This window comes from Prionailurus viverrinus, chromosome D1, assembly GCF_022837055.1.
Source record: "Prionailurus viverrinus isolate Anna chromosome D1, UM_Priviv_1.0, whole genome shotgun sequence".
Taxonomy (NCBI): domain Eukaryota; kingdom Metazoa; phylum Chordata; class Mammalia; order Carnivora; family Felidae; genus Prionailurus; species Prionailurus viverrinus.
The window spans coordinates 57,284,455-57,311,731 of NC_062570.1; the positions used below are offsets into that span (position 1 = coordinate 57,284,455).

Sequence of the window (27,277 nt, forward strand, 5' to 3'; positions counted from 1 at the left end):
GTACTGTGTCATTACTGTTATCCCTGGAGAGCTAGCAGTTTCTCACCAATAGATTCACATAGGTTTCTGACCAGTAAACAGCCTAGAAAACAAAAGGAACCTATAGTAGTAAGCCTGTTAACACTTGTTGCTCTGTTCATTCCTTTCATCAAGACTATGACTCCATTTTTTCACATCTTCTTTCCTTTTATTGAAAAAAATTTTAGAAAATGGCAGTTAATAAAGGGCACAAACAAATCAACAGGTACATACTAGTGGAAAACAAGACAATATAAAACTAAAAATGCCACTGGCTTCTTTAATTGGTTAAAAGCACAAAATGTAACAGGCAGAAGGTCTGTTTTAAACAAATTAAAAAGCTGTTGTTTTTTTCCCAATTCTCCCCCAAGTCAGATATATACACACCCACAAAAATGGTGTGTGAAGGAAAGCTGTCATACACAAGAAGTTGTATCCTGAATTAAGAGAAATAGCTGTTGAAACAGGAATTAACACAACAAGGTCAGCAATAGGTTAACAATTTTAAAAATTGAGTCTTCAAATGCTGCATGGCACAAAGCTATGTGATATAAAGTACTGCTGGGTAGGAAGAAGTCTGTATGGCTAGCAAAAATGCTTTTCTAGAAAAGCAAATCAAAACAACACGATCAGCAGACCTAGGAGGCTAAAGCTAGATATCAGAGCTACAACTTCTCATATCTGAACTAGAAAATCCTATTTATCCAGAATGGACTAAAATTTCAGGACAAAACAGGGACATTTTTAACATTATCTTACTTTATCCATTTTAAGTTCTCTGCTTCCTTCTCCCTCATCCTGAAATTCAGCATGATCCAGCAGAAAGATGGCTGCTTTTAAAATTGGCTATTTTATTTTTCTTTCTGTGGCAAGACTGTCGTGGAGCCTGGATATTTCAGGCTCATATGCATCCATGACCAGTGTCCCGCTGTGGTCAAAAAACTTAGCAATGGACTTGGTGAACTCGGCCTCTCGCTGCTGCTTTGTTCTTCCACTGATGAAGGTCAACTTCAGAGTATATTTGTCATCAAACCTAAGCAAAGATAAGAAGTCAAAACCCAAACAATAGAGATTCAACTAGTAATACTAGAGCATCAACTGTTTTTGAAGAAAGGACTGAGCTGGCTACTGGTGCTGTAGGTCACACACAGATCTTTAAAAAAAAAAAAAAAAAAAAAATTCCAGAGGTTCCTAATTGCCTTCAAGATACAAGTTCTGATTCATTGGTATTACCATGTCTGCCTTACTGTGCACCTCCTTTACCTTGTCATAGACTGTTCAGTTATACAGACCACTCCTCTTACCTCTGGGTTTTGCCCTTATTATGCTAGAAGGGTCTTCCTAGTAGACATTTCTCTCCCATCTCACTGGACTAGTTCCCATTTATTAATATTAGGGCATAAAGTTTTCTGGGAAAGCCTTCCCAAACTGTGTCGGATGTCTCACCTTTGTCATACACTGCACCATCAATCGTCAATTCAAATATTAAGCACCTATCAGATGCAAGGTCTAATGATAGCTCCCATGTGGTCAATGAAATTATCTACTGAAAGGATGTTTGTGTATCTGTGCTCTTCGCTAAACTCAGAGATTCTTGAGGACAAGAATTCTGTCTTATTTCTTTTCTACTCTTAGTTTAGCACTTGGTAGACAATCAAATTTTTATGAATAAATGAAGAACTCGTGTTTTCACAGATGTTCACCAATTCTAGGCTGCTTGGTGCTTGTTCTCTATAATCAATCTAGTTCCAGGTTCTACCTTATTCTAGGACAGAGGGTATCTTTTACTATATGAATTCTAGAGATTCTTTACCTACACCTTAAGGTACCTTGAGGTCCTTTGCTATATCCACCAATTCAAAAGCGTTAATAAAAATCAACCTCTGGCAGGCTGACATTCCTCCCCTGACCATGACCTAACAGTTTCTGTCTCCATTTAATTAGGGCACATTCAGTAGATTGTCAAGCTGTTATTACCTTTACAGAAGCAACTGCTTAAGCGTGTTTCTGCATGTTTAAAATAGGAAAACTACCACATAATTTTCAAGATCACTGCCATGGTTAAAACAGTACCTATTATTAACCAGTGCTCAAAAAAATCATAGCTCAATAAATTATTGTCTAAGAAATAACAATTGTTGGTAAGGATGTGAAGAAAAAGGAACACTTGTGGACTGTTGGAGAGAATGTAAATTGGTGCAGCCACTGTGGAAAACAGTATAGAAGTTCCTCAAAAAATTAAAAATAGAATTATCATATGATCTAGTAATTCCACTACTTGGTATTTGTCACTCCACTCCCCCAAATGAAAACACTAATTTGAAATAGCCCTGTATTTGTTGCTGCATTATTTACAAGAGCCAAGATATGGAAGCAGCCCAGGTGTCCATTAACAAATGAATAGATAAGAAAGTCACAAAAAAGGGATGAGATCCTCTCATTCAGGACAGACAATATGGATGGACTTTATGGGTATTATGCTAAATGGAAAAAGAGGAAGACAAATACCACATCATGTCACTTATATGTACAATCTAAACAAAACAAATGAATAAACAAACAAAAAGCAGAATCAGGCCTGTAAATACAGAGAAAAAACTGATGGTTGCCAAAGGGGAGGTAGCTGGGGGATGGGCAAAATACGTGAAGCGGAATGGGAGATACAGGTTTCCAGTTATGGAATAAGTAACAGGGACAAAAGGCACAGGAGTATAGTCAATGTACTGTGACAGCACTGCATGGTGACAGATGGCAGCTACCCTGGTGAGCTACCTACAGAGCTGATGAATCACTATGCTGTACACCTGAAATTAATATAACACCATGTGTCAACCATACTAAAAAAAAAAAAACAAAAAAACAAGAAACCTTGGCTAGCCAGTTATTCCCAACCCGAATAGCTGTGAGTGATGGTCTTTAAACTATTTTCAACACCTCAAAATTTTTCTCAAACTCCAGCCAACTGCTGTTAGTTGATGTCCGTAATTTGGGACTTATAGGCCCAGTTTCACTGGCAGTTCCATGGCTTTGATGGTAGGACATGATCTGATGAGTTGTGATCTGATGCACTTTAGAAATAAATACTCATTAATATTTTATTATTTTATGTTATATAACTTACATGTAATATATAACAATTACATCTAAAATATTTTCAGGAAAATATAAATGTTATTATATAATAATTATGTAATACTTATTCAGTACCAACTACACATGTCAAGCAGTTTCAGATGCTAAGGATATACAGCAGTGAACACCACAGACAAAGCCGTGTCTTTTGGGACTTTAACTTTAGCGTATATGAAAGAACCAACAATAAAACAGAAAATTTGATGTCCTTTTATTTATTTTTTTTAATTTTTTTTTTTAACGTTTATTTATTTTTGAGACAGAGAGAGACAGAGCATGAACGGGGGAGGGGCAGAGAGAGAGGGAGACACAGAATCGGAAGCAGGCTCCAGGCTCTGAGCCATCAGCCCAGAGCCCGTCGCGGGGCTCGAACTCACGGACCGAGAGATCGTGACCTGAGCTGAAGTCGGACGCTTAACCGACTGAGCCACCCAGGCGCCCCTATGATGTCCTTTTAAATATAGCAGGCAGGAAAAGGGTTCACTAAGCAGATATTTAAGCAGAGCCCTAAAGAAAGGAAGAACAAGTTTTCTGGAAAAAGAATAATCCAAGCAAGGAAACAGCAAATGCAATAGCCCTAAGGCAAGAACATGCCTGGAATGTCTGAAGAACATGACGGAATGAGAGAGGAGAGCCACAGGAAATAAGGGGTATGTGTGCTTATGTGTGGGGTGCAGAGAATAGAGGAGTATAGACTTCTAAGCTGGACTTAGGAGTTTAGATTTTTCTCAGAGTGACAGGGTTTTGAACGGAGGATTGAGTTGAAGTGCCTTATGCTCTAAAAAGATCACTCTGCCTGTTGTACTGGAAATAGACTATGAGCAGGGAGAGCAGTTGTGGAGGTCCATGAGGACATTATTACAGTGACCTGAGAGATGAGGGTAGCAGTAGAGATGGCAAGTGATCAGACTGAATATATTTAGAAGACAGAGCTGACAGGATTTGCTGACAGACTATTGGAAAGACTGAGAGAGAGGAGTCAAAATGACTGAGTACTGGCCGGAGTAAATAGGAGGATGGAAGTGCCATTTATTGAGATGGGAAAACTGGAGGTAGAACAGGTTTGGATGAGGGATAGCAGGCTTAGGTTTTGAATATGTTAATTTTGAAATGCTAAATAGGATCCAATGTCAAACAGAAAAGTGGAGTTCAGGATAGGTCTAGGATGAAAATACAGATTCAGAGATTTTCAGTATAAAGATGGTATTTAAAGTCTTGAAAGTCTAGACAATATAACACTTAGTGAATATAGATAGAGAAGAGGTGCTAGGAACAAGCACTAGTGTGGCATTTCAAATTTAGAGCTGTTCCTTCAAATACTGAAGAATCATAAAAGCGACTAGAAAAGCAGACATTAAGGTATGAAGAAAATTAGGAGATTATGGTATCCTAGAAACCTAGTTAAAAAGCAAGTGTAACAAGGAGTGAGCGATTCACTGTCAAATGCTGATTGAGTACAAGGATGAGAGAGATATAAAGACAAACAGATCCAAGAGATACAGAGAGAAGAAATGGGGAGCAGAGAAATAAGACCATGTGGGGAGAATAAGGAGAACAAAACCAATTTTTTTAGTTGGAAGAAATTACAGCATGTTTGTATGCCACAAGAAATGATCCAGCAGAGAGGGAAACATCATGTAAATGAGAAGGGAGAGAAGCTAGTGGATAAATGGAGAGGAGGCTTTAGATGGGAACTCCGGAAGAAACAGACTATGATGAGCACCACAAGCAGGTAATGATGGGGGCTTCTGACTGCTTTGATTTTCTCAGCAACAAAAGAATAGGAGGGTAAATATGAGAGAGTAGGATAGGTATGAAGACAGAGAAGAAGGTATAAAAGATGCTTTAGGACAGTGAGAGTAACTGGACTACAGAAATGCCATGGAACCGAGGATGGGTAAGGAGGAAGTAAGACAATGAAAGACAAAAGAGACAGTGAAAAGGTGGGAGGCTCAATGCATTAGAGATGCCAGTGAGGCTGAAGAACCACTGGGACAAGAGAACCAGAAAAATAGGAAGCAATGGTCATAGAGCGGGATACCGAAACTGAAATCACTGAAGGTAATTAGTTACCAGTATCAGCAAGGTTTAGGGTATGTCCAGGGAAGTAAGTGTTTGAGCCACGGTAGAAAACAAGATGATCAGAGGAGAGGCCAGTGAACAGGAATTATCAACTATTTGGATAATGAAATCACCAAGACTTCCAAAGGAGCTATGTTAGAGAGAATGCCAATGAGCCAGGAGCTATCTTCTTCTTCTTTTTTTTTTTTTGCCAGGAGCTATCTTCAAGGAAAGAGAAGAGAGTCTATATTTAAGTGCAGTGAGAAGGAACAGAGGTGGCATACCTCCTCACCACAGGAAACAATAATGTGGCAGCTGGTAAAAATCAGCAGAGAATGTGGAAAAAAACAGAACCCTCGTGCACTGCTAGTGGGATTGAAAATGGTGCAGCTATTACAGAAAACAGTCTGCAATTCCTCAAGCAATTAAAAGAGTTACCGTATGACCCAGCAATTCCTCTCCTAGGTAAGTTACCTGAGAAATGAAAACATTATGTCCACACAAAAACTTGTAGATGGACTGTTTATAGCACCATTATTCACAATAGCCAAAAGGTGGAAACCACTCAAATGTCCATCCACTGATAAATGGATTCACAAAACGTGGTATAGCCATGTAATGGAATATTTGGCATAAAAAGGAATAAAATATCGACACCTGCTACACCATGGGTGAATCTTGGAAAATTATGCTAAATGAAAGAAGCCAGTCACAAAAGATCATGTATTATATGATTCCACTCACATGAAATATCTGGAACTGAGAAATCTATAGAGACAGAAAGCAGATTAATGGTGACTGAAGGCTGAGGGAATTGGTGTGTGTGGGGGGGTGGGGACAGGGGAGCAGATAGCTAAAGGGTACAGTTTCTTTTTGAGATGATAAAAATGCTCTAAAGTTGGCTGTGGTGATGGTTGCAATATCTGAAAACACACTAGAAACCAATGACCTGTACACTTAAATGTGTGAACTGTACGGTATGTGAACTATATCTCAAAGCTGTCAAAAAAATGAGAATGTGTGTATGAATGAGATGAAATGCGTGAATGGAAATAATGAAATCAAGATGCTGCTAGGGTCTAGAATTCTACAACTGTTTTAGGGACCTGACACAAGGTATAGACTTATGATGGCTGAGTTCAAAGGGCAGCTGGGGGCCATGCCAGGAGAACCCAGCTAGAACATCAGAATCACATTCTGCTCCTCCTCATAGGCATTGGCACAAGCCAGTAAGGAGAGGCTGTTTGGTGTTGATGCTGTGCTTACCATCATATATATGAATAACCATACTTGTAATTTGAGAGCCTACTGTGTGCTAGGAACTGTCCCATGTGTTTCTAGGATAGTGACTAAGAGCGTGAGTTCTGGGCTCAGATATGGGCTGGAATACCAGCTAGAATTTACTTTTGGGCTCTAGGAATTAATTAAACCCTTTGGGTCTGTGTTCTTACCTATAAAATGGGTGGTTCTAAGATTTAAATGAGATGATGCACTTGGCACGATACCCAGTATATGGTAACGCTTCAACCAACGTTTGCTATTTTTATACTTGGTATATGTACCAGCTGGCATCTTCCCAACAACTCTATGAGTCATTCTTGATCCGGTTTTGACTAAAGCTCAAATAGTTTACATGATATACCAAACATCATACAGCTAGAAAGAGATGAGCTAGAACCCAGCTCTGGATACCTAAAAAGACCTCAGGTGTCAGTTGTACTAAGTTATACCCACAGCTGGTCAGGAATTTGGAAAGGTGATTCTCTGAGATGCCCAGTACATTGCTGCAAAAATTTCTGACTACACAGACTGTAGTCAAGATCACGGAAGATATAGAAGCTAATGGGGCTCTTCAAAGATAATTCACTTCACACTTTTGGCCTTCTTAGTTCTGCATTCTAATTGGCTTCATTTATTGGCCACAAGGAAAGAGACTCATTCTTCATCCTTCTACCAAAGTACTTCCTCCAACAGTTTATCCTCAGAGCACTTCTGTGATAATACAATCTCAGAAGTACAATGTTAGGAAAAACCTAGACCATTCATACCCCTTTCTTCATTTTACATGACTGGTACTATGATCTGCATGGAGTAAGCATACAATAAAATAGTCTGTTGAAAATGACTCAACTCCCAGAGAGAATCCGACAGCAGAATTTAATAGTCTTTGAGGATAGTCATACCTTTTGAGACTGGAGGACAGTTGCCAAATATCATCAGGATCCATTCCTGTAGGATCTTTCCTGTGGGCCACAAGAAAGATGCTCTTCTCCTTATATGAGGTATAAATGGTCAGGATCCCCATCATCACAAAATAGGTTCAGATAAAGTTAAGGAAAAAACACACAAACACACACAAAAGAACACACACATATATACATATATATCTGTGTGTGTGTGTGTGTGTGTGTGTGTGTGTGTGTGTGTATGCATTTTTAGTGTTGGGCACAGGGAAGTCATTACCATTACATATGGAACTGACACGATTATAAAAAATACCATGATCATGTTTACTTTAAACACCAAACAAATGAAATTTTATCACGGTAGTTCTCTTGGGAGGTCATATATTTATAATTATGTTGCTCTCATTACTTAAACCTCTTTTGGAATTCCTTTGGGGATTGTCTCCAGAACCTACAACATATTCTCTGGAACCACCTTAATGGTGAAAAAATTCATACTGGGATGATTTATCTGATTACTGAAAGAAGTCAAGGTGCCAATTCTGGGACTATAATTTGGGATCAATTTGGAGAATACCATTTTTAATCAGGGCCTGCTTTATTAAATGGCTTGCTAGAAGAAAAATTCCCAAAGTACATTTTTTAAGAAATATTTCAGGGACACCTGGGTGGCTTAGCTGGTTAAGCACCTGACTCTTGATTTTGGCTCAGGTCATGATCTCACAGTCATGAGTTCAAGTCCCATAGTGGGCTCTGCACTGGACGCCGAGCCTGCTTAGGATTCTCTCTTTCCCTCTCTCACTGCCCCTCTCTGGCTTGAGCACACAAGCTTGAGCACTCCCTCTCTCCAGCTTGCGTGCACACAAGCACGAGCTCGCTCTCTCGTTCTCAAAAAAAAAAAAAAAAAAAAAATCTTTGTAATTCTGAATGTCTATTGCATATATATGTAACTGAGCAGCATTCAAGCAGACTCCAGTAAGTTCTTCTTAGCACAAGATCACAAAACAACTTCCATTTCAAACCCAGGTCCTCCAGCTCCAGAATAGGATTTAATTCTACTGTTATACAAGCCACACCTCTACTCATGCTCACTAACTCTCAGTCCAGCCCTTCAGCTTCAAGGAAACCTGAATCTCCAAAATCTGATCCTTTCCTTATATCCCGGAATGAGTGTCTTAAAGCAAACTGGGTCTAATGGAAATGCGGTAGGCCAGAAATGAGAAGAACTGGGTCTCACTATAATGTGTGGTTTGCTATTAGGCACTCACACATGGATTATAATGACCTCTACATTAACAACTAAACAGAATTAAAGATAAAATAACCACACTATATCTAAAATATCAATGACAATTACTACCTACAACTACAGATGCCCATGGCTCATACTGTTAAATTCTAACAGTAGCAGGCCCCAGAATCAAAGTTTGTTTTTTGTAGGGAGCAGGGAGGATGATCAGTAGAGATTCTAATAAACAGTCACTACAGAACAAACCTGAGCATAAATAAAGGATATGATACGACACACAAAGCCAGAACAGGCTTAGATTCTGGAAAGGGGTGCATATAATCCCAGATCAAAGCCACTATGGCAAAGAAACAGGAGATGGTACAGATGGTGAGGCGACCGTCAATCAGACCAAAATTCTCCACATACTTGTACTTTTCCAGAAGTACCTAGTAAAAAGAACAAGGAATCAAGCTCACAGAATTGCTTCCTTCCTAGTACCTGTTTTTAGTCTTGATTTCCATGTAAAAGTTACATTAAGGATCATATAAATTACCAAGTAGTTCTCTCCAATCAGGATTTTACCACTCTAAGCAAAAAAGACTCAAGCTGTTCACAATGATCCCAGAGAAAAAGTTCATTGACTTCTCACACATTTTTTTTTTTTTTTTTTAATCCTCAACTTTGCCCATGGGATGAAGGGAAGTTTCTCTTCCCTTTTTAAATAGAGAGATGACCAATCATGAATGAATATCCTATATTCCCCTCAACCCTGCTGGCTCTAGGCTAATTAACCTCAAAAACAATAAACTACCAGCTTTCTGTAATTCAAAAATTAGAGAATTTGACAGAAGCTTGAGGTAGCTAACATTTTAATGCATATTCCCTCATATAACGTTAAGGATTTTAGAAACTGCTTTATGGCTCAATTCCTACAACTAAAAACTACGGTCATTCCCAGTCACAAAAGAAAAAGATCCTGCAGATGTGCCATAAGCTGTACATATGTTAACAGACTCCCTACCTCAAGAAAATACTTTTTTGGAGCGCCTGGGTGGCTCAGTTAGTTAAGCATCCGGCTTTGGCTCAGGTCATGATCTTGTGGTCTGTGAGTCTGAGCCCCATGTCGGGCTCTGTGCTGACAGCTCAGAGCCTGGAGCCTGCTTCAGATTCTGTGTCTCCCTCGCTCTCCGCCCCTCCCCCGCTTGCACTCTGTCTCCCTCTCTCAAAAATAAACAAACATTAAAAAAATTAAAAAACTTAAAAAAAAAAAAGAAAATACCTTTTTGGCAGAATCATCCAAAGAATTCTTCACAGCAGATCCATCCCATTTGTCAATTTTTACAGGCTTATCATCAATTTTCCACTGTAAAACAGAAAAGTTGTGCATCACCAGGCATGGCATCTTATTGAAAGTAACATGAACTACTTCCTTAAGTGTTCAAAAAACAACATAAGACCTAGTACCTAACTGCAGTTTCAACTCCCCAGAAATATATCCAGTTAATACAGGAATTTCCTGGTCAGCACTAGGAAATTTGCTGATAGGCCCCTTCCATTCTCTTAAGGGTGATCTTGCTTAAAACAATGGCTTCTTTGCTAATAATTTCCTTTTTTTCCACTCCCTCTCTAGCTTTAAAAATCTTTGTTTCTGTAGCCTTTTGGAGCCTCCCTCTACCCGCCAGATGGAATGCTGCCTGATTCATGAATCGATTAATAAAGCCAATTAGATCTTTAAAATTTATTTGAAGTTTTTACTTAACAAGACCATCTTTCAAGTACATGTAACATTTACTCTTTGTCCTCTGATGTTACACAGCTAAAAGACAAAACACTTAAAAATGAAATTGAAGGAGATTAGGTCACTAGAATCAGGTGGTACTCACATGATGTTGCCAGTCTTCTATGCTAGAAAACTCAATCTGGGCTACAGAGACTACAGTGTGAACTCACATATCCCATCCCCATTTCACCCAAATGTGGGAATAGGGAAGAACTCCACTTGTTCATCCTTTCATTCTGTGACCACAAAACTCAGACAATATACACCCATGAACTTTCAGACACTAACAAGATGAGGAACATCTCTTTTAATACATGTTCATCAGCTAACAACTTTTATATTTTACCAGTATGTCTCAACTGTAGGAAAACAGCAAATCCAGTGTAGTCTGTTGGAAAGAACATTTTGAATTAAAAATCAAGTCCTATTATTAGTTATAGGACTTTGGACAAACTCCACTTCAATTTCTCTCATCTACAGAGGTTTAGAAAGGTTCTCCAATACTGTGCTAGCTAGAAGCAAGTGATTGTCTCACACACTGCTGGTAGAAATTCAAAATGGTATAACACCTACTAAGGCAATTTACCACCTTGGATTCCACTTCTGGGAAATTTCCTGTACACAGGAAATAATATACAAGGCTACTCACTGAAGCAGCATTTGTAACAACAAAAAGTAACTCAAGTACTCAACTACAGAGGACTGGTTAAACAAACTTGTAGTGTACCCAGATATCTTGAGAAGGTAGAAGGACATGGGTGGGACTGACTCTTTAATGTATGCCTTTTTAATTTTTAAACATGTGAACATTTCATATAGTAAAAAAAATTCTCAAATGTGATTCCATGAACAAAGCTTAAGTGGAACAGGGCGCTACAAATAATCTGATAAACCTTTTATAGATCACAATGCCCACTTTAAAAAAAAAATTTTTTTTTAAGTTTTGTTTTTTTTTTTTTAATGTTTATTTACTTTTGAGAGAGACAGAGACAGAACATGAGCTGGGGAAGGGCAGAGAGAGAGGGAGACACAGAATCCAAAGCAGGCTCCAGGCTCTGAGCTGTCAGCACAGAGCCCAACGTGATCTCACAAGCTGAGATCATGACCTGAGCCAAAGTCAGATGCTCAACCGGCTGAGCCACCCAGGTGCCCTAGGACAATGCCCAACTCTTAGTTTTTTATATCAAGCGAATACCGCATTTCATAAAAATTACAAACCAGCAGGCCAATACAAAATAGGAATAGATTTTACAGAAAGAGAAGAGAACTTCATATTTATCTTTCTGATTGAGCACAAGTTCAGACACTGCATATGAGAAATAAGGAGACAGACTAAACATCTGTAGAAATATAATATAACAAACTTGTTTTTTAAAACTGTGATCCTATGTACTATTACACAAAAAAGAAAAACTGTTCTGTGAAGTTTGTTGAGAGAAAAAACATGAACTACAACAGCTATACTTCAAGTGATTAAAAGTCAATCAAGGTTTTTTGCCTTTGGTGTCTCATAAAAACAAGAATTTTGAGAAAATTACTCGTGGCAAATACCATTTTGATAACAGCAAGCAAAAGAAAGAACCTGTACAGCCAGAATTCATAATTAAAATTATTTGTGAAACAAAGTCATTAAAAAATTTTGGGGTCATTCCAAAAAGAAAAAATCATATTCTCATAGATACTCAGCTACACATCACTATCTGCAGTACATTAAAGAAACTTGCCTTTACAACTTAGAGGATAATTTCTCAGCAATCTGGGGGGATAAAACACAGAAGCTATTACAGCATGTGCTGAAATAGCCCCAGCTGTACCTCCACTGTCTGGCAGCTAGAAGAAATCTTCAGTAAGTGGCACAGGAACATTTCCACTGACACACAAAGTTTATGATTTCTGAAGAGATGGAAGCATGATCCATTTTGTGTGCATGAAAACCTTTAGCCTATTCAGAGAAAATAGCATCTCTGCTATAGTACAGAGACACATCTAGAAAAAGGGCAGGAGGGTGGACATTAGATGCTTACTTTTCTGACTTATTTTCTGTCATTCTCAAAAACTGCTCAACTAAAATGTATACTACTCTTCCATTTTTCTCTCTCCTGCTATTCAGAGCATTTTAAGAAACTTTTTTTTCCCTCTCTCTCTTATCTTCTTACACCATAAGGGCAATTGCTTTCCTTTTGTAATAAAAAGACAAAGCAAAGGTTGGTTTCTTTCATATGGGACCTCACAGGATAAATTACCAAGAAAGGTCTGTGCAGAAAAGAGCTAAGATAGGCCTGAGACCGCCATCCTTAGAAAGGCCTGCTTCAAAGGCTGGCCCTTGCTTGGTATTTGGAAAGTTGGCTGGTAAACAGTGACTTACACGGATATAAAACTTTCCCTAAGTGGTAAGAGTGGCTCATTGTGCTTCAGCTGTTTGTATAAATGATGTAGTTTATGCTACACACGAGTTTTCTTTCTAGGAGTCGGGAGTTTTGCCACAGGCCAGGCAGAGGGTGCATACTTAACCAGCTCCCAGTAAAAAACCTGGACACTGAGTTTGTAGTGAGCTTCCTTGGCAGACAACACTCAACACTCCATACGTACTGTCACATCATACTGTTACTGGAGGAATTAAGCATAATTTCTAGGACGCTACTGGCAGAGGGCTCTCAGAATTTTGTACTTGGTTTCCTCCAGACTTCATCCTATGCACCTCTTCCTTTTGCTGAAATAAATCTTGCCTACAAGTAAAACTACATACTCAGTCCTGTGAATCAGTCCTAGTGAATCACTTGAACCAAGTGGACTTAGGGATCCCTGATACAGGCAGTACTGCCAATTAAGATATAGCAATGCTGTAACTTCACACAATTCCTCTTTCCCACACTCCCTCTTGCATGGTACAGTTACATGTATACTGGTCCCAATCAACAATCATAGGCATTGACTTTAAGACCATTGCTATTGTCAATTCCCCTCCTCAGACACTACTTTTATTTCCTTTTGGCTGAATTTTTTTTTAATATTCATCTCTGTATTGCTTTAAAAATTGTTTACATTCTTATTTCTTAATTTCTCAGTTTTTGGCATTAAATCTATTGACTTCTCACAACAAAAGAGGAAATTGAGCCCTTTCATACCCTGCCACACTCACATTCATTTTCTCTGCTCCCCCCGCACCATCTTTTTAATACATCATAGATCACTAGTGATTTGGTCTTACACCTTAATTTTGGCTAGATTATCCAAACTGTACATTATAATCATAAATGCTATTCACAGATGAGTCATGTATTATACTAGGATTACTTTTTCTTTCCTGATAACTTTTTGTTTTCCTTGGAGCTACTGTTGTTTTGGTTGTTGTTTTCAATCAATGTATTTATCATCAATATAGTGATATTCCGAATTCTCACCCAATTGTTTAAATTTCCTGTCAATATGTGCAAAAGTATTCATCATTCTGTGAATTTCATCTTTTTGGAGTAATTGGTCTTAGAGCCTCCTGACCTGCTTTGATCTGGGTGGACTGCTTTCCAGGCTTGCTGTATAGCTATCATCCTGGAATTTCCCTTCACCACCACCCTGGGGGTTCCCATAACCTCCTCTTGGGCTGGACCCCCTTTTCTTAGATACCATGTCTTACTCTTTTCTCAGTTTACTATTCCCTTGATCTGGTGAACACATCCTCTAGTGAGTCCTTGAAAAACGCACACGGGAAATCAATTTTGAGACTACACATCTGAAAACATCCTTTTAGTCTACCCTCACAATTAATACAAATAATTTCTCTTCAAAAAATTTAAAGTTTTATTCCATTGTCTCAAGAGTTTAAGGGACTCCTGAGATTCCTGAAGCCATTCTGATTCCTGATCCTTCATATACAATGTTCTTTCCCTTACAGGAAGTTCTTTATGTTGTGTGTCTAAAAATTTCAGGATGATATCCCTTATGCAGGTCAATTTGCATCCACTGTTAAACTGCTAGTACCACTGATAGGCCTTAAGCAGAGTCTCAATATGGAAACCAGTGTCCTTCGGATTAGAAAACTAGAGTCCAGGGATATTAAGCATCACACAGCCAGTAAGTGACAGGCAACTAAATTACTTAGGGCTAACTTATAAACACATGGTTCACCATAAAACTGTCCCTTCTTCAGTGATAGAAACTTACTTTTACTTGCCTTAATCTCTGAACTCAACCCCAAGGCAGATTCTGTTTGTGGCCTTCTTCTCAAAGACATACTATATTCAAATCAGAACCTAACTGAATTTAGATTCACTACAGATGTAGGCAAATGCATTCTTTCTTCACTTAATAAGGCAGCCCTTACTATGCAAAGGAGCACAATATAGTGGTTAAAAGATACAGCTTTGGAGTCAGACTACTTGAGTTTTAATTCTCACTTTCCTATTTAATGGATGATATTGGGCAAATAATTTAATCTTTCTCTTAATGTTTATTTTTGCAAGAGCACATAATTTAATCTTTCTATAGCTTTAGTTTGCTCAATTGTAAAATAAAGATAAAAATATCTATTTCACACGTTAGTATGAGGATTAAATACTGTAATTAAAAAACAGCAAAATGCCTGGTACACACAAGTAGTTATTAAGAATTAGCTACTGTTGTTGCTATTAATTATGCAAAGCTACTATACTGCATCACAGTTAGCTGGATTTATATAACATCCCCCTCACTGGGTAACAGGGACTACATGTTTTACATTCTCAGAGTCAGGGACATAACATAGTGTCAACAGCTACTTCTTGAAAAGATGTCTAAACAATCTTATAAAGAAAAAAAAGGAAAAGATTTCTAAAATGTTAACTTTCAGTTTAAATTTAACAAATGTATACGTGGCTGAAGTAATCTCACTTGGTTCTTATCCACAGAATTTGAGGGAGGTATAACCAGAGCTATTACTGAGTGCACAATGTGTCCTATGTATTGTGCTAAATGTTTTACATACACCATCTCTTTTAATCCCTATGATAACGCTACTAAGAACAATTACCATCTGCTATGGACAAATGTTTTTGTCTCTCCCCCACAGATCAGATGCTGAAATTCTAACCCCAATGTGATAGTATTGGGCTGTGGGCCTTTGGGAAGTAATTAGGTCATGCGGGTAGAGCCTTCATGGGAGGGATTAGTGCCCTTACAAAAAGACACAAGGGGCGCCTGAGTGGCTCAGTCAGTTAAGCGTCCAACTTCGGCTCAGGTCATGATCTCACAGTTCGTGGGTTCAAGCCCTGCATTGGGCTCTGTGCTAAGAGCTCAGAGTCTGGAGCCTGCTTCGGATTGTTTCTCCCCCTCTCTCTGCCCCTCCCCCGCTCACACTGTCTCTCAAAAATGAATAAATGTTTAAAAAAAAAAAACTTTTTTTTCAAGAACACGAGAGCTTGTTTCTATTCTGTTTTCCACCATGTGAGGATCCGAGAAGGCTGTCCGCAAGCAGAAGGGCCTTTATCAGAACCCATGCCGGCACCCTGAACTCAGACTTCCCAGCCTCCAGAATCATGAGATAAAGATTTCAGTTGTTTAAGCTACTCATTCTATGGCATTTTTGATAAGGCAGCTCAAACTGACTAACATCCTTCTTTTATAGATAACAGTAAGGGTTTTAGAAATTTGCCCAAAGTGACAGGAAGTGGTAAAGCCAGACTCAACGGAGTTTTCATTTCAAAACCCATTCTCTTTCTCATTATTCCACATTGCTTCCCACAAAGTATAAGGTGCTTCCCACAAAATATAAGGAAAGGAATTATTTGCTATCAAAAACAAAAGAAAAAGACATAAATTCCTGAAGTGATAGCCGTATAGAGGATCCTGATTCCTACCTAGTAAGTTATAGCTAACGTAAAAAGAATCTAAAAATGATTTTAATCTTGAATATACCAACAAAACCCACAAAATAGATTTTGAATTTTCCATTTCCCTCCATTTAAAACCAACTGAAATTTAACTGAAAATATAGCTCAAAAAGTCCCATTTAAAATAAATCACTTCCTTGTCAGTACCAACATTAAGAAATAAAAACACTATTGGACCAGCATACCTATTGCCAGATCTAGACAGCTAACCAGTATATGCATTTTTTAAACTTTTTGTTAAAGTGTATTTATTTGGGGGGGGGGGGGCAGGAGGGGCGGAGAGAGAAAGAGAGAGAATCCCAAGCAGGCTCTGTGCCACTAGTACAGAGCCGAATGTGGGGCTTAATCCCACGAACCATGAGATCATGACCTGAGCTGAAGTAGGGCGCTTACCTGACTGCACCACACAGGCGTCTCAAAAATATGCATTTGATGGTTTTGACTAAACATTACAAAGACTCATTTCAGTTACAATTCTCTGCTGCAAATATGAATAAAAAGTTCTACAAAGATACTTCACTGCAGATATGGCATTAAGAACTTCACTTTTCAGGGCGCCTGGGTGGCTCGGTCGGTTGAGTGTCCGACTTCGGCTCAGGTCATGATGTCACGGCTCATAAGTTCAAGCCCCATGTCGGGCTCTGGTGCTGATAGTTTGGAGACTGGAGCCTGCTTCGGATTCTGTGTCTCCCTCCCTCTCTGCCCCTAACCCACTTGCATTCCATCTCTGTCTCTCTCAAAAGTAAATAAGCATCAAAAAAAAAAAAAGAACTTCACTTTTCTAAGGACTTCAGGAGGATATTAAACATAATCCAGGTCTTGAGAATATGTAAATAGTACAGGAAGGTATTTTTTTATTTAACCTATTTAAGGATTACAGGCTTTTCCTGTTCCCCATGCATCTTCTGGCGTTAAAGGCAAAAAAAGGACAAAATCCTTGGTCATTAAAGGTATGTCCAGCAAAGCAAAATTGTGTGGAGTATTAAATAACATAAACACTTCTATTTTCTTATTTTAATAGCAGTGAAAACAGAAGTAAGTTATGTAGTGATAAAGACCTCCATGGATTGCTTCATGAAGTTCCTTAGCTTCACAAAGGCCAGTACACAAAGCTTGACAAAGGCTCAAAAGATTCCTCGATTCACACTGAAGAGATGAAGGCTACCAGAGATTAGTGCCAATAGAAGGACCTTGCTCTGATTTACAAAGAGCTGAGTATGGCTCTAAGAAAAACTAACACTTTTCCTCTCCCTTCTTTGTAAGGTCTCTCCCAGTTTAGCAAGGGGATATAGGCTCCAAAGGAGGAAAAGTAGATGAGGCACTTAACAGGGAGTATATCCTAGATAGTCTTGTTTAGTTTACTATGTTAAGGGACTTGGACTTTATTCTGAGACAAACAATTGAGAATATTTTAAGCAAAGGAACAAAATAATCAAATTTCTGTTTTTTAAAGTCATTTTTTAAAATATTTATTTTGAGAGGGAGGGAGGGAGAGAGAGAGAGGGAGAGAGAGAGGGAGAGAAGGGGGAGAGGGGGAGAGAGGGGGGAGGGAGGGAGGGAGGGAGGGAGGGAGAGAGGGAGAGAGGGAGAGAGGGAGAGAGGGAGAGAGGGAGAGAGGGAGAGAGAATGAATCCCAAACAGGCTCCACACCATTAGAGCAGAGCCCATGCAGCTCAAACTCATGAACCATAAGATCATGACCTGAGCAGAAATCAAGAGTCAGATGCTTAACGTACTGAGCCACCTAGGTGACCCTAAAAGCCATTTCTAGTGGCAACCTGCTAGATGGTCTGGAGAGGAGTAACAGTGGAGATAAACACATCAGATTCAAATGACTGATTAAGATGCAGGGCCTAAATAAGAGCAACAGCAAAGGGATAAAAGAATTCAGACTTAGGTAACTGAGCTAACGTGATTTTCTAAGAGAAGGTACACAGATGCAAAAAGGAGAAATACCCATTTGTACATGTTGAGTTTGAGATGTTTAAATTCCAGTTATACTGATTTCAGAATTTTCTAAACCAAAATAAGGAGATTATGAAAATTGACGGTAAAGTCAAAAGGCGAGATTACCGTATGAGTCGGAAATATGGACCCCCTACCACCCATATGAACACATTTAGCAAAAGATGAAAAGACAGTAAGTTCAAAATAAGAAAAAAATGTTCAATCTGGGGAGAAAATGATGTCTGTCTTGAGAATGTGCACCATCACCTAACTTAGATCCCAACTCGGAAATACCATGATATCTCAGAGAGATTAGAGCTCTTGGCAACATACTTAATTTTCAATTTCAATCTATTTTTTATAAAAATGACCAAGAAATACTGCAAAGAAAATTACTTAATTTTCTTTGATGAATGAGTGGCTTATTAACAGCTGCATTTATCACTGGAGTTAAGTTGGAAGTTAGAAATTACCATGTGTTAATTATGAACATGAACATTAGTGGCAACACCAGAGAAACTGGAAGTAGACTGACTCTGGCTATTTAGTCTAATATGCCTATGAGATATCCATGTGAAGATGGCAAGTAGACAGTTGGACACAGAAGTCTGGGGATCAGAGGACAGGTCCAGGTTGAAAACACAAATGTGGAAGTCATCAACTTACAGATGGTATTTAAGCCATGACACTGGTATCTCCTTGGGATGAGTATAGATAGAGAGGGGTTTGCCAATATTTAAGGGTCTTGTCTTCCTAGAAGACAAAACAGTAACAATAATACAGAGGCCAATGAAGGTGGAGGAAAATCAGGGGCAAATAATCTTCTAGAAGCCACATTAAAAAAAAGAGAAAAGTTCAAGAAAGAAGTGTTCAGTGAGTCAAATACTACTGAAAGGTCAAATAATATGAAAAACTATTAGTGAAATTTGACAAAACAAAGGTCAGAGCAGAGAAACAATGTAGGCAACTGCTAAAAAAAAGGGGGGGGGGCTGGACAGATGGAGATTGTTAACGTCTGTGATATCACTCTTAAATAATTGTGAATGACTGGCTAAGAAAATAGTAATAATTTGAAAACTTTAGAGGATACTCCATAAACACTGTAAAGACAAAAAGAAATGAGTTTTTAAAATTGAGATATAATTCACATACCATAAAACTCACCATTTAAAAATGTACAATTCCAAAAAATGAACTATTGGGACCTCATCAAGATAAAAAGCTTCTGCACAGCAAAGGAAACAATCAACAAAACTAAAAGTCAACCAATGGAAGGGAAGAGGATACTTGCAAATGACAGATCAGTTAAAGGGTTAGTACCCAAAATCTATCTAAGAATTTGTCAAACTCAACACCCAAAAAACAAATAATCCAGTGAAGAAATGGGCAGCAGACATGAATAGACACTTTTCCAAAGGCATCCAGGTGGCTAACAGATACATGAAAAGATGCTCAACATCACTCATCATCAGAGAAATACAAATGAAAACCACAATGAGATACCACCTCACACCTGTCAGAATGGCTAAAATGAACAAGTCAGGAAACAATAGATGTTGGCGAGGATGCAGAGAAAGGGGAACCCTTTTGTACTGGTGGGAACGAAAACTGGTGTAGCCATTCAGGAAAACAGTATGGAGGTTCCTCAAAAAATTAAAAATAGAACTACCCTATGACCCAGCAACTGCACTATTAGGTATTTATCCAAAGGATATATAAATGCTGATTTGAAGGAGCACATGCACCCCAATGTTTACAGCAGCGCTATCAACAGGAGCCAAATTATGGAAAGAGCCCAATTGTCTACTGACTGATAAAGGGATATATATGTATATATACATAAAGGGATAAAGAAGATATATGTGTGCACTCACACATAGGAATATTACTTGGCAATTGAAAAGAATGAAATCTTGCTTTTGCAACAATGTCAATGGAACTAAAGTGTATTATGCTAAGTGAGAACAGAGAAAGATAAATATCATTATTTCACTCATATGTGGAATTTAAGAAACAAAGCAGATGAACATAGGGGAAGGGAAGGAAAAATAAGATAAAAACAGAAAGGGAATAAAACCATAAGAAACTCTTAAATACACAGAACAAACTGAGGGTTGCTGGAGGGGAGGTGGGTGGGGGTCTGGGCTAAACGGGTGATGGGCATTAAGGAGGGCACTTGTTAGGATGGGCATTGGGTACTATATGAGTGATGAATCACTGGGTTCTGATTCATACGCTGTATGTTAACTTGAATTTAAATAAATTTTTAAAAATAAATAAAATGTAAAAAAAAAAAAGACAATGTGCAATTCAGTGGTTGTGCAATCATCATCATTAATTCTAGAACATTTTCATCACCCTAAAAAGAAACCCCATAACAACACGTATTCATTCCCTATCCCCTGCTCCCTACAACCACTAATCTACTTTCTGGGCACTTTGGTTACTTCTACCTCTTGGTTGTTGTGAATAATGCTGCTATGGTAATTCGTGTGCGAGTTTTTATTCAGACATATATATTCAGTGCTCTTGAGTTTATACCCAGGAGTGGAATATGCTAAGTTATATGGTAATTCTATGTTTAACTTTCTGAGGAACTGATAAACTGTTTTCCAAGGTGGCTGCATCATTTTACATTCCCACCAGAAATGTAGGAGGGTTCCAATTTCTCTACATCCTTGTCAACAATGGTTATTTTTTTCTTTTTTTAATTATTATTATTATAGCCATCTCAGTGGTATCTCACGGTGGTTCTCATTTGCATTTCTCTAATGACAAATGATGCTAACCATCTTTTCATGTGTTTACTGGTCATCTGTATAGCTTCATATGGAGAAAGGTCATTCAAATCCTTTATTCTTTTAGAAATCAGTTTGTCTTTTTGTTATTGAGTTGTAAAATTTTCTACATAGTCTAGATACTAGGCCCTTATAAGAAATAGGATTTGCAAATATTTTCTCTCATTCTGTGGACTACCTTTTCACTTTCCTGATAGTGTCCCTTGACACAAGAGTTTTTAAGTTTGATGAAGTAAAAAATAATGAGTTTTGAGATATTATTAAAATTCTGCTTCCGGGATGCCTGGGTGGCTCAGTCAGTTACGCATCCAACTCTTGGTTTCGGCACAGGTAATGACCTCATGGTTTGTGGGTTTGAGCTGCCAGCACAGAGTCTGCTTGGGATTCTCTGTCTCCCCCTCTCTCTGCCCCTTCCCTGCTCAAGCTCTCTTTCTCAAAAATAAACATTTAATTAAAAAATAAAGTTTAGTTTGCAAAACAATGTTAAAAAGCCAGCACCTTGTTTCTTTAAACACACACACACACAATTACAGCAATGCCATAAAACTATTCATCTTCTTTGTCAGAGGTAGGTCAGGGTCCAGACATGCCACCCAGAAATCTGGCAAGCTAAGATACCATGGAGGACAGCAAAAGGCGATACGTGACCTGTCTAAGGACACATGGTTGATATGTCACAAAGCCAAGACTTGAGCCTAGGTCTTCCAACCTCAAAATAGACACTCTTTTCACTACTGCAGTAGTTAGCACATGGTCTGCTCCAGTAGGAGAGGCAACGTACCTAAGAAGTAAAGTAAGAGCACTGGATTAAGAACCGGGAAGCCAGGTTTGAGAACTGTAACCAACTCAGTGTGTCAGCTTGGGCAAGTTGCTTCATTTCCCCCTCTTCAACTGTGTCCATGTCTATAAAATGAGGAGGCTGGCACAGATAAGCTTCAATGTCTCTTCACTATAAACATTTTAGAGAAACCACTACTGACTAAACAGAACAGTTGGAAACAAAACAAACAAAAAACTCTTCATATATCAGAACCAGAAAGGATTTAAAAAATAATCTAAGATAGTAGTGCTCAACCTGGAAGTAACTACTAAAATGTAGAGGGGCGCCTGGGTGGCTCAGTCGGTTAAGCGTCTGACTTCAGCTCAGGTCATGATCTCGCGGCCGGTGAGTTCAAGCCCCACATCGGGCTCTGTGCTGTGACAGATCAGAGCCTGGAGACTTGTTTCTGATTCTGGGTCTCCCTCTCTCTCTGCCCCTCTTCTGCTTGCGCTCTCTCTCTCTCTAAAATAAATATTAAAAAAATATTAAAATATAGAGGAAATAAATAAGTAAATAAATAAATAGCTATATGTAAAAACATGCAGCTGTCCAGGTCCCACCGAATCTGATTCAGGTCTGGGATCAGGTCCAGAAACCTGTATTTTTAACTAAAACCCCAACGGAGTCTGATGTCTTCATATCATGTTAGGAAAAAATAGGAAGCTGAAGCCCAGAGTAACCAGCTAATTAGCAGCACCTATATATAGACAGATAGATAAGTGCTTACTATATGCCAGATATATAGTGCCAGACACCTTCTAAGGTAAATATTATTATTTAAAAAAAAAATTTTTTTTAACGTTTATTTATTTTTGAGACAGAGAGAGACAGAGCATGAACGGGGGAGGGTGAGAGAGAGGGAGACACAGAATCGGAAACAGGCTCCAGGCTCCGAGCTGTCAGCACAGAGCCCGAAGCGGGGCTCGAACTCACGGACCGCGAGATTGTGACCTGAGCCGAAGTCGGCCGCTCAACCGACTGAGCCACCCAGGCGCCCCAAAGGTAAATATTATTATTATTCCCACTTTACAGATGAGGAAACTGAGACACAAAGAGATTTATTAACTTGCCAAGAATACATATCTGCTAAGTGGCAGAGCCAAGATTCAAAGCCAGACATACAGCCTGGCTCCAGAGCCTTTGTTCTCAACTACTAAGGTATAAAAGCTGTGCTTTAGGATCAGGATGAACAGTCCAGCCAGGAGACAAAAATTCAGGTATGAAGTTAAAAGGGTCTGAATATAGCTTCTAAAAAACACAGTTTAATACCACATTTTAATAGCCAAAACAATTCATCCAGGAGACAAAAATCCATGGACAAGGCTAAAAGGATTTGGATATAGTTCTGGAAAGCATGGTTTAATACCTATGTCAATTTTAATAGCTAAAACAATTAAGCAAGTAATTTTTCTTTACAGTCTGCTATGTAGAACAAAATGCTTTGATGTATTTTGTGGGCAAAAAAATCTTACTGCAATAATCTAAATTATTCTGTGATAGAAGTTGAAAAATTATATTTGCATACTTATTTTTAAGATCAGGAAGGTAGAATTGCTTTGTTCTCAGTTTCACAGGCACAGAAATTCACATCTGCTTACAGAAAGCTAGAAGCACATTTGCATCTCTTTATTACATTTCTTCACAGGAAGTGCCACTACAGCTGCAGGAAATAAAAATAAAAGCCCTTAAAAAAAAATCAAGACAAATAAAATTAAAGAGGCTGTAAGGTAACAGCCTCTCAATCCCACAGAGCAAAAACTTCTTTATTCATTTAGATCCTGCTCCACTGAGAATAACATTTTTTCCCATGTTTCCCTTCCATAGTACCCTCAGTTTTCAGACAATTAGAGGCACCATCTCAAAAGCAGTTTCTGATGATGGAGGGGGCAGATCTGAAGGTTTTTTGTCTGCTAAATTCAATGCTGTAAGTATTTATTCTGTATTGATCACCTCAGAGAACTATAAGAACCTTTCATGGGAAACTGGACAAATACAAATTGGTAGAAAAATACAAGACAGTAGGTCAGGTCATATTAAATGACAGTTTAATTCCCATGTGCAATAAATGCTAGAGAAATTAGAGGAACAACCTGATGTAAAGCTAAAATAAAGTTTTCTGAGAAAAAGCACCTAAACACATCTTGACTTATTTTCTCTCCCCTAGGTCCCTCACTTCTTGGGTTAATTCTGCCAAGTGCTCCTTTGTGAGGCCTTTTATCTACTTCTGCTGCTCAAGTTGGGGTTCTCATCACCTGGTCATTTTCTCTTTACAGCCATTTACAAAGAACATTTACCAAACTGTACAATTTAATATTAACAACAAGCCTATAATACATATGGGAATATCCACATTGTTTACATAAGGAAATTCAAGTTCAGTAATACCATGCAACTTATCCAAGGCCATGTGGCCTTTATCATGCTGCACTAGAACTCAAACTTGCCTTTCTTTTTAAATAAACCTTACACGCCAGTAAGGTATAAGGCCTAATCAGAAGACTTTTAATGTCTACTTCAATTTATCTAATTTTCCAAAACCACTGTATATAGTCTCAAAAACCTTCAACAGCTTCCTACTCTTCCTCCAAGCAATCCATTTCCTCTTCAATCTGATTCTACCTTCATGTCACTACAGGTCTCTTAGGACAGTCCGCAGTCAACTCACCACCCAAAACATCAGGCACCATCTGCACTATCATTTGCTCGAGGACATTCTTACCTAGTATGCTGTCCTCTCTTCAAAAATAAGGTACTAGCTCCACTCTCAGACATGAACGAGGTCTTCCCCTGGGGCCCTCACCAGCTTATCAAGCAGATCTCAGGGATCGTTCTCTCTTGCATTTGAACTTCTGTAAAAAGCACACATCTGAATACACCAAATACTTTTAATATATTGGGTACCTCCATGTCCTATAATCAGCTATACTGAGTTACATTATTTTTTTTTTAAGTTTGAGAGAGAGAGAGAGAGAGAGAGAGAGAATGAATCCAGGCTCCACACCGTCAGCACAAGCCTGACGTGGGGCTCAAACTCACAAACTGTGAGATCATAACCTTAATGGAAATCAAGAGTTGGACATTTAACTGAGTAAGCCACTCAGACACCCCTCTGAGTACTTTTTTTTTTTAATTTTTAAATATTTTATTTATTGAGAGAAAGAGAGGCAGAGCATGAACGAGGGAGGGGCACAGCGAGAGAGGGACACAGAATCCGAAGCAGACTCCAGGCTCTGAGCTGTCAGCACAGAGCCCGATGTGGGGCTCGAACTCACCAGCCGTGAGATCATGACCTGAGCCGAAGTCAGATGCTCAACCGACGGAGCCACCCAGGCGCCCCCTGCCCCCAGTACCTTCTGACAGAATTCTTTATGTTTTCCTTTGCCATTGAACATATGTATTAGACACTATAGGTCAAAGAGATCATTCATGTATATCACCTCATTTGATTCTCCCCAAAACTGTACTAGTTCAGATGAAGAAAAGTAAGCTTAGTGAGGTTAACTGACTTGCCAGGCCTCATACAGGGTGAAATTAACAAAGCTACTTCAAAGCCTAAATCTTATGAGCCTCAAATCCAGGTTCTGCCAATAATGCAATGATGTTGTATACTTTTCAGTAATCATTACCTTAACAGAAACGCCCATGAGTAATGTTTGCTGGTAATGATCTAAACAGAGGGAAAACAAGAGCACTCAATGGGACAGGATAAGCATAGGCTGTTGAGATGCTCACCAGGAGAAAGGCAGGATTTGTGTACGAAAATGACTATCAATTCCCAATACTTTCACGTGTCTTGGGGCAATTTACCATCCCAATTCCCAGAACATGTTCTCCTCTCTTAAAAATGGTTAAGACTGGGGTGCCTGGGTGGCTCAGTCGGTTGAGTGTCTGACTTCGGCTCAGGTCATGATCTGTTAGTGAGTTCAAGCCCCATGTTGGGCTCTGTGCGGACAGCTCAGAGCCTGGATGGAGCCTGCTTCAAATTCTGTGTCTCCCTCTCTCTCTGCTCCTCCCACTTGTGCTCTGTCTCTCTAAAAACTAAATAAACATTTAAAAAAATTTTTTTTAAATTGGTTAAAACTGTGAGAACCATGTGACTCAAAACCAATGACACCTAAAAACAGAAGCAAAAAGACCTGGATCTGAACCCCTCAATATGATCATATATTCATTTCTTAGGCACCCACCATATGTTAGGCACAAGGAATTCCAACAAAAGCTGCTTTCAATTAAAGCAAGAAATCCTATTTACTATATTAAAAGCTCCATACTTAATATTTCTCATCAACCTGGCCCAGGGCCCCCACAATGAGAGAACTGGAAGGGACTAACACACTTTAGGCTAAGCCCCTCATTTAACAGATGAAGCAACAGGGAGAACAAAGCATTATTTGAAGGTCACACAGCTAATTAGAGGCAGAACCAGTACTCCTTGCAAGTGTTTCTAACAAGATGCTCTGCAAAGGGCAAGAAGGCCCAACAGAGGAGTTTTCCCTTTTTCTTTTCCTTTAAGCCTTTGTTGCTAGGACCGCAGTTAAAACAACAACAACAACAACAACAACAAAAATGGATTGGCGGAGAGGGAAAGAGGCAACCTAGAGCATGCATCAAGTTCACGAATCCGACTCACTGACTGCAATTAGTGGCAGGCATAAGGGTAAAAAGAGGGGGGAGTGGGAAGAAAGCGAGAGAAAAAAAAATCTCAAAGGCTTCCTGTCATCCCAATAAGGGCAGTTCAGTAATAGCAGTACCGTGATAAAACACCCAGAAACTTGAGTAAGCAAAAGGTCAAGAAGCACTTAGAATCTACAACAGCACCCAAGTGTGGTGACCGTGATGGGGAGTTTGGGGACTACTGACTTCGAGTAGCTGCTTTCATTCCTTCGGGCTTCAGATTTCCCACTGAAATGGGCACATCAACTGTGACCCCCCCAGCACCTCCGAGGAAAACGATGGCTGCATTGAAATGTGGGAATAATCAAATTTTCCCCAAAAGCTGTGGTGGCCAGCGTTAAGGACTAGGCACACTTCCAAGAAGCAAAGAAAACCTGAAGGGAATGAGGCAAGGTTCGAGTTATGGAGATCGGGCTACAAGCGCCCGTAGGGTTCCCAGGGTGGGCCAGGGGAGGACAACCCGCTGAAAAAGCCACAGAAGAAAAGGGGGGCGGGGATGGGAAGGTGGAATCGCTGCCTCTCGGGCCTCCCCAGGTCTCGGCTGTCCCCCCAAAGCGGCTCCTCACCTTATCCAATAAGCCACTGCGGCTACTGCCTGTCCCGCAGCTGGGACCACCGCCAGCCCCACTGCTGCCTCCTCCACCACCAGTCCTCCCGCCCTGTGCAGACGCCGCCGCCATCTTGTCTGCCTCAGCGTCTCCCTCCCCTCCTACTTGTCCGAAGCCGATTGGCTGAAGCTGACGGCGTATCGCGCTGCCAAGAGCCCATC

At 39.3% G+C, this 27,277-nt stretch overlaps 1 protein-coding gene across 1 annotated transcript; it reads right to left on the reverse strand.

Annotated features, from left to right (window-relative positions):
* Window positions 1-272: 272 nt before the first annotated feature.
* Window positions 273-27,232, reverse strand: SPCS2 (signal peptidase complex subunit 2). Its single transcript, XM_047877971.1, has 5 exons — window positions 27,075-27,232; window positions 9,908-9,991; window positions 8,914-9,074; window positions 7,395-7,529; window positions 273-1,051 (listed from the first exon to the last, which is right to left on the reverse strand). Exons 1-5 carry the CDS (start codon window positions 27,186-27,188, stop codon window positions 865-867), a joined length of 681 nt encoding a protein of 226 aa, XP_047733927.1. The 5' UTR covers window positions 27,189-27,232; the 3' UTR covers window positions 273-864.
* Window positions 27,233-27,277: the final 45 nt, after the last annotated feature.

Excerpts from the sequence above, each read along its gene's own strand:
- SPCS2 (XM_047877971.1), bottom strand. The coding sequence starts at position 27,188 with ATGGCGGCGGCGTCTGCACAGGGCGGGAGGACTGGTGGTGGAGGAGGC. Across the intron at positions 7,530-8,913 it reads CTGGCTTTGTGTGTCGTATC|CTATTTTGTGATGATGGGGA; the intron begins ATATCCTTTATT and ends CTTTATCTGAAC. Across the intron at positions 1,052-7,394 it reads CTGTCCTCCAGTCTCAAAAG|GTTTGATGACAAATATACTC; the intron begins GTATGACTATCC and ends ATCTTTGCTTAG.